The following is a 16970-nucleotide window of genomic DNA, read 5'->3' as shown; positions in this document are numbered from 1 at the left end:
CAATAGCTCTCTAAAATTCATACATTTCCAAAAACTTTTTTTATGGAAAACCATGCACATAAATCCAAGGCATCTGAACTTAGTAACTTTGTCTTAAACTTTATTCTTTCTAAGCAAAACTACAATAACCCTCCCCCTTCCAGCTATTTGCTTACCTTATTGTAACCGGGCCAGAGCCAAGGCTTTGTTTTCTTCCTTTCAGGTCAAAGGATTTTCAACTCTGGCCTTGCCTATGCACTCAGTGGCATTGCTATGGGGGTGCGGGCCACAACCGGGTGACACCCGCCAGAGGAGTGACACCATAAGTAGGAAGTGATATCCGACAATGATGTCATCCCCATCAGGGCCGGATTAACATAGGGGCTATTGGAGCTGCAGCTCCCAGCCATCCAAAAACATCCCCCTAGCACCGCCACTGCTGTGAAAATGATTGGTTGCTCGAATGCTAGGCGGTCCTTGCAACCAATCAAGTGCAAGCCCAGGCCCAGAGAGAGGAGGGGGATGTAACTTCCTCCTCCCTGTTCTGCCTCTGAATGCCCCGCCTCCCAGCTTCCTCCCTGCAAACAACGGAAACAACAGAACCAACTAATATGAGGAGGACCAGCCGGGAATTGGGACTGAGGACATGTCACTGTCTGGTAAGGAAAGAGTGGGAGAGGAGGGGCACAGACCCTGGCAGTGGCAGTGTGTGTGTGGCACTGCAGAAAACAGGGAGAGAGGGTAACCTCTCCTGCAGTGTAGCCATGCTCAGTCATATTGTGTACTGGGGAGCAGTTGAAAATGGGATCCCAGCCCGCTATGCTGGGATTTGTAGTCCCATGGAGGGGAGGGCAATGCTCACACATACTGGGGGAGGGGGGTGGCTCGTATAAGGTAAAAGACACTGTGCTGTGAGGGGGCTGCCATGGCTGACCTGCCCCCCTTCTAGAAATACTTATCTGGCACACTGGTTTCAAGGGGAAGTCTGCAGACTCTGGGGTAAAGGGGATCTCTGTGGGCCAGAGGTAACCAGAGACTCCCTCACATCTGAGGCCCCCCTTACATCACAGTTCACAGAGCCCCCCCCCCTTATTTATTGTGGGGAGGTGACCACCATGTGATGCCACTGTATGCACTGAACACCCATTGACTTGTACAGAATAATCTTTCGAGACTGTAGACACCTGGAAAACAATCCTACAAAAAGGTGTTGTTTATCTCAGAAAGGCTAGGGAAGGTGTGTTAGTGTATAGTATTTCATTGCACTACAGTACATTAACACTTTAAATTATTTAATTAATTTAAGTATTTTATGCTTGTATTCAATGCACTGGAAGTGTATAAAGTAGCAAAGATTCAGTTAGATAGCTAATGAACACCTGCAGAGCAGGTGTTCAGCAGCACATTAAAAAAGTATCTGAACACCCCAATGGCATTCAAGCCAGTAGATTGGGTTTAATGCACACTGATCTAAAGTATTTAACTTTAAACTGCTCTATGATAATAACTGTATGTAACATGTATTTTAACAGATCAACCTGTAGAAGACAAAATTAATTTACTCTAAAAGAATGTGAATGCCATTTTACTTTGTGATTGTTCAGGCTCCTTCAGTGAAAAGTCTTTGAAAGGTCTCATATCTTGCCCAAATGGTAGCTTAAACTCAAAATTATCTTTGTCTTCTTCTGAACTCTGTGAGGACTTTGAGGTGAATGGAAATGCAAAGTTGTCATCTCCTTCCATTCCACCAAATATGCTTTCTGAAAAACATAATATATATATACACATCAGTAAATAAAAATAATCCCTCTGTGGCTAGTTTTTACTCTACGCTGCAGACTGCAAAAATGTCCACTAAAGTATGCTTTAGGCAACTTAAGTATTTGGCATTTTGCACCATAGAATAGAGAATGGCTAGACAGGGTTTACTGTGGAAAAATACAGTTGGCCAGCTTCAATGTGTATTGCAATTATAGTAAACTAAAAAAAAAACATTATATATATATATATATATATATATATTTAGATACACATACCTATATGCACAGTTTGTTATTGTAGTATTTACAGAATTGAATGGGAGTCCAGTCTCAGCATATGAATGTGATTCATATACATATGTTTATATTTTGATGTGTATTTATACTTGTGTCTTTTAATATAAACAGCTTTTGCGGTTATTCGTTTCCACAATGTTGCTCCATTTTGGCTTGCAGATCATTGGGAGGGAGTATTCAGAGCATACGACATGGGCAGGTTAGGAGGTGACGGTCCGTGTATATACATGTAGTAGTGACATCCCCTTTGATTACTTCCCCGCCCAACACTAGGTCGTATGGCAATGATAACACTCCCCATTTCCCATGTAGTGGCCAATGGTATGCGACCCTCGCAGTCTCAACCTTTTGTTTTGACGTCACGAGGTAATGTGGTAGATCTCCGCCTATGGCTCTTTTTCTGCATTATGTCTATCCAGTTACCGAAGCGAAGTTGGGGTTTACACATCGCAAGGCTGTGTTAGTCTCCGGAGTGAGGCTTGGTTGTATCCAGCCGACGCCGTCGGTCATGTGACAGTGGATGCAAGATCCCTCCCCCTCTCATTGATTCGTCTTCCCCGTAGCCACGCTGGCAAACACACGCTTCGGGCGCACACTGCTCTTCACAGCGTGACAGCTTGGGGTTCCATAATCTTTTCCCCGTTAGGGCCAGTAAGTGAAATGACAGTAGGGGGTCTATCCTCACTATGTGCTAGATAGGCCAACAGTTTACCCGCTCTCTCCCCATGTTCATACATATTTTTGTCTGACAAAGAAAAGTTTTTTCCGGGCCGTCTCTTGCTGTAGCTGATTGACCACCCTGGTTTGTAACCTAAGTTGGGAAGCCCCAGCAGGAGAAGGGTTTGACATGTATCCCTGTTCAGAGGAGGACAGATCCCGCACTGCCCCATCCAGTGCGGCTGATGAATTAGCCTTAAGCCTGTTGATACAGGAGGTCAGAGTCAGGCGTGCATGTAATTTAAAGGTTTCCCATACTATATGATATAATGATATCCATCATTCTCTAAAAAAGTAGGTTCTCCAACTGTTACTAAGCTCGTCATCCTCCGACAGCAGGGTGAGCCAAAACGGATTCAGGCGCCACGTGCGGGGTGGTTTGTCTAATGGGACAGAGAGGCTAATCCAATATGGGTTATGGTCGGAAAGTAGTCTGGGGGCAAATTCAGCCCCCAGTAATCTTGGAGTAAGGGTATTGGAAATAAATATAAAATCTATACGGGATATGGTGTCATGGGTAGTTGAGAAACAGGAGTAAGCTCGGTTGAGTGGGAATTTAAAACGGCTGGTGTCGGTGAGATTAAAAAGTCGGGAGAATCTAATATGGGTTGGAGCTGTGGTAGGTAACGGTGAGGGCGACAGTTTGTCTAATGTAGGGTTCAATGTAGCGTTAAAATCATATACGGTAGATTTTATTGGAAATGTTTTATTACAGAAATGAGAAAATGTATTTATTTTTTCCAAATTTTCAGCCTTTTTTCATTTATTCTGTATAGCAAAAAATAAAAACACAGTGGTGATCAAATATCACCAAAAAGAAAGCTCTATTTGTATGAAAAAAAAAAAAAATATATATATATATATATATATATATATAGATATATATTTTTTCATTTGCATACAGTAATGCATGACTGCACAATTACAAATTAAAGTAGCACAGTGCTGAATAGCAAAAAATGGCCTGGTCATGAAGGGAGTAAAACCTTATTTTTGTTGTTTTGAAAAAAAAGTATAAGAATGTTAACACCATTTTTTTTTTAAGCCTGCCACAAGGGACATTTCCTCTTAAGGCTGTAATCATTTAAAAAAACATATCCTAATATTTTCATACTAACCAAAGTCTTTCCCAGGTGATGATGTATCTATGTTCAGGGGTGAACGGCTTCCACCCTGAAAATAAAAACAAATAATGGTAATTTATACCTTACTATAAAACACAATTAACCTATTGTAACCATCCTGCCTTAAAAACTAGTGTCTGAATAATTTTTGCATTTCCTATGCCACGTTAGATTGATACTTCAGCTTCAGGGTTTTACTTATTGTTTGATTTTAACAATAAAAAAAGTGCAGTTTATATACTACATGTGTCCATTTTTACATACATGAATAACAAAAAAAAAAAAAAAGAATAATTATATGTAAAGTTCCATGCTCTACATAAATATCAATAAAGTCCAAAGTGTCTTCAGTGTGCTTATTATCTTATATCTCAGTATTTTTCATGCATGTAATACAGTGGATATAAACCGACTACACACCCCTGTTAAAATGTCAGGTTTCTGTGATGTACAAAAATTAGACAAAATAAATAATTTCAGAACTTTTTCAACCTTTAATGTGAACTATAAACTGTACAACTCAATTGAAAAGCAAACTGAAATCTTTTAGGGGGGAAGTAAAAATAATAAAAAATAATAATGTGGTTGGATAAGTGTGCACACCCTTACAACTGGGGATGTAAATGTGTTCAGAATAGCTGTGTTTAAGTAGAAGTCAGTACAAATCTGCCATCATTTAGTGCCTTTGATTAACCCCAAATAAAGATCAGCTGTTCTAGTAGGTCTTTCCTGACTTATTCTTAGTCGCATCCTACAGCAAAAGCCATGGTCCGCAGAGAGCTTCCAAAGCATCAGAGGGATCTCATTGTTAAAAGGTATCAGTCAGGAGAATGGTACAAAAGAATTTCCAAGGCATTAGATATACCATGGAACACACTAAAGACAGTCATCTTTAAGTGGAGAAAATATGACAGTCACATTACCAAGAACTAGACGTCCCTCCAAAATTGATGAAAAGACGAGAAGAAAACTGGTCAGGGAGGCTGCCAAGAGGCCTACAGCAATAAGGAGCTGCAGGAATATCTGGCAAGTACTGACTGTGTGGTACATGTAACAACAATCTCTTGTACTCTTCATGTCTGTGCTATGGGGTAGAGTGGCAAGGCATTTTCTTACAAAGAAAAACATCCAAGCCCAACTAAATTTTGCAAAAACATGTCTGAAGTCGCCCAAAAGCATGTGGGAAAATGTTTTATGGTCTGATGAAACCAAGGTTGAACTTGGTTCAACTTTGGCGCAAAAACAACACTGCACATCACCAAAAGAACACCATACCAACAGTGAAGCATGGTGGTGGCAGCATCATGCCTTGGGGCTGTTTTTCTTCAACTGGGACAGGGGTCTTAATCAAGGTGGAGGAAATTATGAACAGTTCCAAATACCAGTCAATATTGGCACAAAACCTTCAGGCTTCTGCTAGAAAGCTGAACATGAAGAGGAACTTCATATTTCAGCATGACAACTGCCTAAAGCATACATCCAAATCAGCAAAGGAATTGCTTCACCAGAAGAAGATTAAGGTTTTGGAATGGCCCAGCCATAGATCAGACCTGAATCCAATTGAAAATCTGTGAGGTGATCTGAAGAGGGCTGTACACAGGAGATGCCCTCACAATCTGACAGATTTGGAGTATTTTTCCAAAGTTGAATGGGCAAATATTACCCAGTCAAGTTGTGCCAAAATGACTGAGTGCTGTAATAAAATAAAAAGGTGCTTCAACAAAGTATTAGTTTAAGGGTTTGCACACTTATGTAACCATATTATTATTATTTTTTTTTTTTACAGATTACAGTACTGTATCAAATAATTACACATCCCCTTTGTCCCTAGTGGTCTTTCCAGTGTCCTGTATGCAGTTTTATATTATAAAAACTGTTCTTTCTGCCTGGAAACTGGAGATTGTCCATTTGTGGGGAAATTCGTCATCAAACACTGAAAGTAATGACAGCGACAATTCTGCAACTGAGCAAATGTCAGTGTTTTTGATTTGATTACATTATTGAATAATTTTTATTATAATTACATTATTATTTGTTATAATTATTTATAGTTATTTATTATAATTTATGATTTTGTGTTTCAAACTTTATCATACCTGGGATGTCTACTAGGCTCTTGTTTGGACAGATTTAATTCCTAAGAATTACAGGCCTATAATATAAAACACCAAATTTCCATGCAAAATAATGGTACCGCTTTCAGCATCAAAAATCTGACATAATCATACCGCCAGGGAGGTTAAAGGTGGAAAATGTTTTTTAAAGGTTCACCTTTAAAAAAGTCACATGACGAAACAGCGCCGGGTGTACGCATCCCACACGTCAATCGTCGCTACCGGTTGTCTGGTTTTCTGGAGGAGGGCAGTGAAGTGCACGCTGCCCCCAGCGTACCTAGGACAGCGAGTGGGATAACTTTTGGTTGTTTTTTTTTCGTTTTTAAAGTACCTTACTTTGCATACATTTGAGGCGGTCTGTACCATATTTTTTAATGATAAAAAAACTTTTTTTAAATAAAATAATCGGAAGTACACTATGAGAGTAGGCTTTCCATTTTTGTGAGGCTACCTGGAACTGGGACAGAGCCTGGGAGGCATAACCTGCGAGCCTATAGTGGTGGACTGGGATCCCTGTACCCTGACCGGAGCAGGAGGAGGAGAGAAAGAATCCACTCACTGCCTGACACCCCTGCAGGGGTACCTGGATGTGGTGAGTGGGGAACTAAAGGGGGAGCACCAAAAGTCACCCTGATTTGTTGAAGTACCACCAGGTTTCCAGGACACTCACAAAAGTCACATTAACGGAGATGGAAATTAATTTAACTGTTGTCTTCTGATCACATCATAGATTGGAGTTGTTATTTCATCTATCAAGCAAAGACACTGTGGCCCAGATTCACAACCGAGATACGACGGCGTATCTCCAGATACACCGTCGTATGTCTGAGTTGTACCGTCGTATCTATGCGCCTGATTCTTAGAATCAGTTACGCATAGATATCCATTAGATCCGACAGGCGTAAGTCTCTTACGCCGTCGGATCTTAACTGCATTTTTTTTTGGACCGCTAGGTGGCGCTTCCGTCGAATTCGGCGTCGAGTATGCAAATTAGCTAGATACGCGAATTCCCAAACGTACGCGCGGCCGACGCAGTAAAGTTACCATGTTTACGTTAGGCTTTTCCTGGCGTAAAGTTGCCCCTGCTATATGAGGCGCAGCCAATGCTACGTATGGCCGTCGTTCCCGCGTCGAAATTTGAAAAAGTTACATCGTTTGTGTAAGTCGTCCGTGAATGGGGCTAGACGTCAGTTACGTTTACGTCGAAACCAATGACGTCCTTGCAGCGTACTTTGGAAAAATGCGCCGTTCCGAAAAAACGTCAATCACATCGGGTCACAGTAGTTTTGCATAAAACACGCCCCCCTGATCCAAATTTGAATTAGGCGGGCTTACGCCGGCCGATTTACGCTACGCTGCCGCAACTTACGGAGCAAGTGCTTTGAGAATACAGCACTTGCCCGTGTAAGTTGCGGAGGCGTAACGTAAATCAGATACGTTACGCCCGCACAATTTTACGCAGCTCTACGTGAATCTGCCCCTGTGTATCTATTTATACTTGCTTTTCTTCCTTGTATGCACTGGGCAGGATACAGCCCATAATAGGAGATTTTATTACAGGACACTAGGAGGATCTCATCACAGGGCATTTCAAACGGTCTCTATACAGGGAATTCTGGGCCAGATTCACATAGAAATACGTTACGCTGCGGCGGCGTAACGTATCCCATTTACGTTACACCGCCGCAAGTTTACAGCGTAAGTGCTTGATTCACAAAGCACTTACCTGTAAACTTGCGGCGGCGTAGCGTAAATCCGCCCGGCGCAAGCCCGCCTAATTCAAATGGGGCGGGGACCATTTAAATTAGGCGCGTTCCCGCGCCGAACGTACTGCGCATGCTCCGTCCCTAAAATTTCCCGACGTGCATTGTGCTAAATGACGTCGCAAGGACGTCATTGGTTTCGACGTTAACGTAAATGGCGTCCAGCGACATTCACGGACGACTTACGCAAACGACGTGAAATTTAAAAATTTGACGCGGGAACGACGGCCATACTTAACATTGGTTAGGCCACCTAGAGGGCATGCTTAGTTTTACGCGACGTATCTCTACGGAAACAACGTAAATTTAGAGCGACGGGCAAAGTGGATGTTCGTGAATCGGCGTAACTAGTCATTTACATATACCATGTGGTTATTTGTTGTCTATATTCACTTACAATGTGAAGCATCTATTTGATTTAAGCATCAACTGACTTACGAGGAGGATTTATCAGTGCAAGCAGTATATATATTTTTTAATCCTATTGCTTAAATGCACCTTGCACTTTGAGTACCACACCACTATCCCAGTGGGCAGCAGCGCCAATCACCACCTTTTTTTCCTTTATATTACACAAATACCTAGACCCTGGTCTCAGGGGCTTTAAGGGGAAGCAGCAGCTGATTCACGTCCTGAGCGCGGAGATATTTAATTACTAATATTTGTATTGTATCTATGCATTATCGTTTTCTTCTATCTGCTGCCTGGTAGTGTCCATGGCAATAGTGTGAGAGGCTGCACTAAACAGAGTTATGAACATTTATATCTTCCTGTCAACCACTAGGAGGTTTACTATAAGTGGTGCAGGCTGAAAGACGGGTCCTGATGAAAACCACGTCCTTGCTTTCCTGTCTTGCTCTCACAGGGATAGGAAGTGAGGTAAAATCCCCCTAACAAGGTCACTGACAGCAAAAAAAACTGACCAGATGTACTACTCTTTCTGAGTCTATTCAAAACTGAAAATAAGTTTTCTCTGATGGTGGGCTTCAAATAAAAGTTTGCAATTGCACAATAAAGATTGGATTATTCACTAAATAATTGTGTTTTACCTGATCTGGAAATGTAATTGATCTAAATGGAGATTCAAAAGTGCCAAAGCTGGGTGTCTTGGGTGTAGAGGTCTTAAACAGGTTAAAATATGGTGATTTTTCTGTTTGCTCCATTGGTGCTGAATACCTACAACCAAATTTATAAACACAAAACAATACTAAATAAAAAAGTCAGAGAATTTTCAAAGAACACTGCTACAATTTATTAGTGCATGTTCAATATTTGATTGATTGTGATGTTAATGAATAAGCGCACTTTTGATTTTTAATGTTTATGATTAACACTGTATTGTGCATGCTCTCAAATTAACCACTTAAGCCCCGGACCAATATGCAGCTAAATGCCCAGAGGTGTTTTTACAATTTGGCACTGCGCTGGTTTAACTGGTAATTGCGCGGTCATGCAATGTTGTACCGAAACAAAATTGGCGTCCTTTTCTTCCCACAAATAGAGCTTTCTTTTGGTGGTATTTGATCACCTCTGCGGTTTTTATTGTTTGTGCTATAAACAAAAATAGAGCGACAATTTTGAAAAAAAATCAATATTTTTTACTTTTTTCTAAAATAAATATCCCCCAAAAATATATAAAAAAAAACATTTTTCCTCAGTTTAGGCCGATACGTATTCTTCTACCTATTTTTGGTAAAAAAAAATTGCAATAAGCGTTTATCGGTTGGTTTGCGCAAAATGTATAGCGTTTACAAAATAGGGGATAGTTTTATTGCATTTTTATTAATTTATTTTTTTTTACTACTAATGGCGGCGATCAGCGATTTTTTTCATGAATGCGACATTATGGCGGACACTTCGGACAATTTTGACACATTTTTGGGACCATTGTCATTTTCACAGCAAAAAATGCATTTAAATTGCATTGTTTATTGTGAAAATGACAGTTGCAGTTTGGGAGTTAACCACAGGGGGCGCTGAAGGAGTTATGTTTTACCTAGTGTGTGTTTACAATTGTAGGGGGGTGTGGCTGTAGGTCTGACGTCATCGATCGAGTCTCCCTATAAAAGGGATGACACGATCGATGCAGCCGCCACAGTGAAGCACGGGGAAGCCGTGTTTACATACGGCTCTCCCCGTTCTTCAGCTCCGGGGAGCGATCGTGAGGGGGCGGCTACAAACTATGTACATGCGGCGGTCGTTAAGTGGTTAAAGTACTGTAGATGTAAACCCAATTCATGAAATTTTAGCTGAGCACATATATCTGAAGAGTTTTTTTATCTTTCAATCAATCTATCACAATTCATGCCCTGCTAAGGTAGCTTTCTCCTGCTCAGTTCTTCTGTTATCAGTAGGGATGAGTTTTATGTTCGAGTCCAACATGAGTTCGACTCGAACATTGGCTGTGAGCCCGTTCACCGAGGAGCGAAAAATTTGGGGTGTTCGCAGCAAATTTGAAAAGCAGCGGAACACCCTTTAAAAGTATATGGGAGAAATCTAAAGTGCTAATTTTAAAGGTTAATATGCAACTTATTGTCATAAAAAGTGTTTGGGGACCTGGGTCCTTCCCCAGGGGACATGTATCAATGCAAAACAAGTTTTAAAAAATGATGTTTTTTCGGGAGCAGTGATTTTAATAATGCTTAAAATGAAACAATAAATCAAAATGAAATTTCTAAAGGAAAAAAAAGTTATTTAAAACTACTCGTGGCTATAATGAATTGATGGGTCCCGGCAATACAGATAAAAGTCATTGAAAAAAAAAAAGGTTCCATTACCAGGCCGTGGTATGGATATTAAGGGGAACCCTGCACCAAATAGAAAAAAAAATGGCGTGGGGTTCCCCCCTTCAGGTCTGGTATGGATTTTAAGAGGAACTCTGTGCCAAAATAAAAAAAAATGGCATGGGGTTCCCCACAAAAATCTGACCTAGACCCTTATCCGAGCACGCAACCTGGCAGGCCACAGGAAAAGAGGGGGGGGGGGACAAAAACACCCCCCCCTCCTGAACTGTACCAGGCCACATGCCCTCAACATGGGGAGGATGTTATTTTTAATAAAGGACTTGTCCCAAGCTGTCTTCTATCGTGTTGATGGGGACAAGGGCCTCATCCCCACCTTTGTCCGGTGGTTGTGGGGGTCTGCGGGCGGGGGAATTATCAGAATCTTGAAGTCCCCTTTAACAAAGGGGACCCCCAGATCCCACCCCCCTATGTGAATTGGTAACGGGATACATTGTACCCCTACCATTTCACAAAAAAAGGGTCAAAATGTTAAAAAAAACACACACCAAGTTGGGACAAGTCCTTTAATAAAAGTAAAAACTCCAGCGCCGTAATCCTTCTACGATCCCAGGTCCCAGACCCACCGCTACAAACGATACCACTTCCACCGGAAGCACCCGGCCGAATGGCCCCGCCCTCGGTTATAAGAGAGCTGTCAAACAGCTTGTGTGTCATTCGGCCGGGTGCCTCTGGTATAGGCGGTATCATGTGCGTCGTTTCTCGCTGGAGAATGGATCATCACTGGAGATTGAGAATGGATTACATCACTGGAATCGTTTTTTTATTTTTAATAAAGGACTTGTCCCAAGCGGTCTTCTGTCGTTTTTAGAGTTGTCACACTTTTTTTGTGAAATGGTAGGGGTACAATGTACCCCTTACCAATTCACATGGGGGGCCGGGATCTGGAGTTTCCCTTCCAGATTCTGATAAGCCCCCTGCCTGCAGACCCCCACAACCACCTGGCATGGGTTGTGGGGATGAGGCCCTTGTCCCCATCAACAGGGGGACATCCTCCCTATGTTGAGGGTATGTGGCCTGGTACGGTCCAGGATGGGGGGGTGCTCTCTCGTCTCCCCCTCTTTTCCTGCGGCCTGCCAGGTTGTGTGCTCGGATAAGGGTCTGGTATTGATTTTTAGGGGAACCCCACGCCATTTTTTTTTTATTTTGGTGTGGAGTTTCCCTTAAAATCCATACCAGACCTGAAATGGAATTTGAGGGGGACCCCCACGCTTTTTTTTTTCAATGACTTTGATCTGTATTGCCGGGAGGGACCCGACAATTCATTATAGCCGCAAGTAGTTTTAAATTACTTTTTTTCCTTTAGAAATGTCATTTTGTGCAGAGACTGTTATAAACACAGGAAGCATGTGCTACTTTATAGGCATATATAGACTATAGACACCCCCCAGGTACGAAATTTAAAGGAATATTTCACTTTTATTGTTTCACTTTAAGCATTATTAAAATCACTGCTCCCGAAAAAAATACAGTTTTTAAAACTTTTTTGCATTTATACATGTCCCCTGGGGCAGGACCCGAGACCCCAAACACTTTTTATGACAAGAACTTGCATATTAACCTTTAAAATTAGCACTTTTGATTTTTCATGTTCGTGTCCCATAGACTTTAATGTGTTCGCGTGTTCGAACAAATGATTTGCCTGTTTGCATGTTCTGCTGCGAACTGAACCGGGGGTTGTTCGGCTCATCCCTAGTAATCAGCATGATAACTTCTAACAAGTTCTCAGAGATGGCGGCCTGAACTTTGTGTCAGGGAGGGAGCTATAGATTAGCACAAAGCTGAACTATTCATGGGCAAGCACTGCATGTGTGGAGAGGGGGTGTGTGCCTTTTCTCCAATCCGCTGTCTCACAATCTCTACAGTGTATAGAAATTATCCACACCCACAGGTGAATAAGGAAGAGGAAATTCTAACATGGTGTGTGCACTTTCTAAACAGTATATAAAGATTAGGACAGCAGATATACATGTAAACTTTATGTAGGGAGATTTGTTTAATCTCTGTGTATCATTTGAGGCTGTTCACTTCACTGGGTATATGAAGGGTTTACATCCACTATAAATACATACTTGTTATCTGAAGATTTATAGAAATCTTGTCCTTTCTTGCCATTGCCAAAGTGAACTTTTTTGACAAATGCAGTTGTTGCAGGAGAAAGTATTTCAGGTACAGCAAAAGATGGAACCTTTGGCAATGCGAAAACATCATGTTCAGATACTTTTTCATTGGACAGATCTTCAGTTTCCCTAGAACTTCCATGCTCAGCCTGCGGATTTAAATACATTTTTAACAACCCACTGTCTACTTAATCATTTTGCGCATATAATTTCAGTTTGTATCTATTGTTTAATGCAGGTTCAGTTACTTTAATCGCAAGGGCACATGTTCAGCACATTATACTGTATGTCAGTGGTGTAAACCAGTGGTGAGCCATGCACTTCACACCCAGGCCTTCAGTAAAGTCATACCTAAATTAATCCAGCATTTTTTGGCTGTAACCATAAAGCAATATTAAACTTAAGACCCCTTTCACACTGGAGCGTTTTTACAGCGTTTTAGCGTTAAAAATAGCACTCATAAAACGCTCTCCATGCATCTCAATGGACCCTTTCACACTGAGGCATTGCGCTGGCGGGGCGTTGAGAAAAGTCCTGCAAACAGCATCTTTGGAGCAGCTTTTGGACGCGGAAAAAAAAGCTCCAGTTTCTTTGCCATTTACTCTAAGCTACAGGCTCCTGGACTGTTGATTCTGAAGACCTCAAGGCAGATTACTTTGACCCCGGCAACACATGATTGCTATCGTGGATGAAATATATGATTGGATAAATGCACTAACACTACTGTTCCCAGGCTTTTCTCAAGCCACATGTCACTTATTGCAGGGCTGTAAGTCCAGGAACACTCCTACTGTTCCCAAGTAAATGCTTAACAGATCTAAGTAAGTGCTTAGGCAGGAAAACACTAGTTGCTGTCATGAATCGGGAACCCGATCCCACTAGGGCATGGGTCTTCAAACTATGGCCCTCCAGCTGTTCAGGAACTACAGTTCCCATCATGCCTAGTCATGTCTGTGAATGTCAGAGTTTTACAATGCCTCATGGGATGTGTAGTTCCGGAACAGCTGGAGGGCCGTAATTTGAGGATCCCTGCACTAGGGACAGGAAATTCTGGTGAATATAAGGCTGGGTTCACACTACGGTTTTCCCGTCCGTCAGCCGCATACGATTTATATGAAAAACCGTATGCGGCTGAAACGGACGGGAACGTATGGCACCGCACATATGTGCGTTTTCCATTGACATTAATGTTAAAGGAAAACGTATGCGTTTGCCATACTGTTTTAATAACGACCGCAAAACCGTGGTTGAACACGGTTTTGCGTACGTTTAAAAAACGTTTTGCCAGCAAATCGTACGCACCCGGATGCATCTGAGTGCATACGATTTGCAATGCATTGTCTATCTCTACGTTTTCCCGTCCGGGCCCGTACATTTTCAATACTGAAATCGTATGCGGCTGACGGACGGGAAAACCGTAGTGTGAACCCAGCCTAACAAGGAATTGACAAACACACAGAGAAACAGATTGGGCAGACAAAAAGAGAAGAGAGACAGAAAGCAGGAAGGAATGCACAGGATAACTCAGTTAGGAAACAGGTAAGGGAACACGAGGGGCACAGGCTACATAAGCCTGAAAGTACAAGGAACACAGAGGGAAATTTAGAAAGGATCACTGGGGAATACAGGGAGAAAGAACAAAAGGGTATGGGTGCAATACAATGAATCACAGAAAACAATGAATAGAAACAGGGGTCTGACTACTTGTGTAGACACTGCTTGAACACAGAGCAATCCACATGCTAGCCTCTTAAAGCAGCGTCACCTCTGGGATTGGCTGGAAGCTGGCAGCTGCACCCAGAGGGAAAAATCTGGCACTGCAGTCTGAAACAGGCGAGTGTGACAGTGATTTTGGCCAAGAAGTCACACAATAAACATCTAAAAGCACTTGTGGCCCTTAAATCCCTGGCTAGGAAGGAGTATATGCTACGATCATACTATACCTGAGAACAGTAACCTGAATCCTTAGATGTATCTGAGACAGAAGCAATCTGTTCCTTTCTGATTTCTGATAATAAAAACACATTGAAATCAATATTGTTCTGTTAATAATGGCTATACAATAAAGTCTTCACAATAAAGTGCATTCAAAATATACCTAAAATAATACATTTTATATCCCCCCCCAAAAAAAAAGTAGGTAATTCATATATATACAAACATGACAAAAGATTACTAATGACATGCATGTAAGTAAAGTCATTGTTAAAAATAAAATAAATACAAACAAAGACAAAATAAAATAAAAAATACAGAAAATAATGCAGCCTTAAAGTAATTGTAAAGTCTTGCGTAAAAAAACAAAAACATGTTATACTTACCTCCTCTGTGCAGCTGATTTTGCACAGAGCAACCTGGATCCTCCTCTTCTCAGGTCCCTCTTTTCTGCTACTGGCCCCTCCCTCCTGACAAGTATCCCCATAGACTAGCAGCTTGCTATGGGTCATCCGAGCCACACTGCAGCCCTGTGTGTCCATACAGACACACAACTGCCATTCGGACCCGCCTCCTCTCTCCCGATTGGCTAACTGACTTTGATTGACAGCTGCGGGAGCCAATGGCGCCACGGCTGTGCCCAGCCAATCAGGGGGAGAGTCCCGGATGGCCGAGAGAATCGTGGACATCGCTAGATAGAGAAGGGGCTCAGGGTAAGTGTTGGGGGGGCCTGCTACACACAGAAGTTTTTTTTTTTTGCATAGAATGCATTAAGATAAAAAAACTTTTCCCTCTACAACTCCTTTAAGCCTTCACCATCTGTTGGTCATTACTAAGCACTGCAGCTAAGCTCTCTGCAGAGCACACCTGCTCTTATCAGGGAGGTGCCTAATAGACTGCTGGGTATTTCTCATTGCTTATGAACTGAGAAAAAGCTCTTCTGACTTGAATTTTAAGACTGAATTTTTAGTTTTAGGAGCATTTAATCCAATTGGACCAAATCAACGTTCATATTTGACCAAAGTGAAAAGAAAATTTGAAGGAGCCGAATGGAAAATTCTTCTTGAAAGAACAAATTTGTAACAGTGAATGTGGTTTTCATTCAGGAAAATTAATTCTCTCCAAAATTGAATGTTAAAAGCAGAGAACATTTTGAACTACTTTTGAACCACATTCATCCAATGTACCGAGAATCTTTGTATAAAAGTTTGTAAGAATATTTGTTTGAAAATCCACCAGTGTATTGTCAGCTTAACGGTCTATGCCCTGGAAGAAAACCCTGGGCCAGATTCATCAAGAGATACGACGGCGGATCTCCTGATCCGCCGTCGTATCTCTGAGATCCTACGGTCGGATCTATGCGACTGATTCATAAGAATCAGTTCCGCATAGATCTCCCTTAGATCCGACTGGTGTAAGTGACTTACACCGTCGGATCTTAGGCTGCAATCTCCCGCCGGCCGCTAGGTGTCGCCTCGGTCTTTTACGTGTCGGATATGCAAATGAGGAGAACCGCCGATTCAGAAACGAACGCCCGCCCGTCGTTTTTTTTTTACGTCGTTTGCGTTCGGCTTTTTTTCGGCGGATAGTTACCCCTGCTATATGAGGGGTAGCTAATGTTAAGTATGGCCGTCGTTCCCGCGCCGAGTTTCAAATTTTTACGTCGTTTGCGTAAGTCGGTCTGGAATACGGATGGCCGCAATTGACGTTGCCGCTGAAAACAATGACGTCCTAGCGACGTTATTTGGAGCATGCGCACTGGGAAATTTCGCTGGTGGCGCATGCGCAGTTAAATCGGCGCGGGAACGCGCCTGATTTAAATTGTACACTCCCCCTAGCCCGCGGAATTCGAATTCCGCCGGGGGAGTTACGATCCGCCGGTGCAAGTTTCGAGGTAAGTGCTTTGTGAATACTGCACTAGCCTCGCAAAATTGCACCGGCGGATCGTAAATCACATAGATTACGCGGATCTAAAGATCCGCTAATCTATGTGAATCTAGCCCCCTGTGTTTGCACTGCTTATGTGCTCAGCTTGTCTTTGCTTATCCTGAAAATTGCCCTGAATCTATGTTATTGCCAGGTTGTGCTCTTTCTACCTGACTAGAACCTGGACCCTCTTTTAGGATTGGTTTGTTTGTGCTTCATCTGACCATCAGCCTGCTAACTCTGCCACTGTCTATTGTTTGATTTGACCATTTATCTTGGGAGTTACACCACTCTATCATCTCTAGTAATTGTCCTGCCTGTTGTTCACTCTTCCCCCTGGTGATATCAAGGAAAATGTGCAGCAGACCTACAGTCAGTCTGGGTTCACACTATACTACACGACTTTCATCCTACTTTGCTCTGCGACATTGATT

At 42.2% G+C, this 16970-nt stretch overlaps 1 protein-coding gene across 1 annotated transcript in view; it reads right to left on the bottom strand.

The window, feature by feature from the left end:
- Positions 1 to 1214: 1214 nt before the first annotated feature.
- Positions 1215 to 16970, bottom strand: part of LOC120920365 (protein SIX6OS1-like) — an 88379-nt gene continuing 72623 nt past the window's right edge. The window contains exons 11-15 of the mRNA XM_040332402.1: positions 14619 to 14683; positions 12628 to 12824; positions 8804 to 8930; positions 3872 to 3926; positions 1215 to 1739 (exon numbers count right to left, since the gene is read on the bottom strand). Of these exons, the coding sequence (XP_040188336.1) occupies positions 1543 to 1739; positions 3872 to 3926; positions 8804 to 8930; positions 12628 to 12824; positions 14619 to 14683 (641 nt within the window). The 3' untranslated portion in view covers positions 1215 to 1542. The remainder of the gene's footprint in view (positions 1740 to 3871; positions 3927 to 8803; positions 8931 to 12627; positions 12825 to 14618; positions 14684 to 16970) is intronic.

This window comes from Rana temporaria, chromosome 13 (assembly GCF_905171775.1).
Source record: "Rana temporaria chromosome 13, aRanTem1.1, whole genome shotgun sequence".
NCBI classification, from domain to species: Eukaryota; Metazoa; Chordata; class Amphibia; order Anura; family Ranidae; genus Rana; species Rana temporaria.
This window is presented reverse-complemented; position numbering and strand designations above follow the sequence as displayed.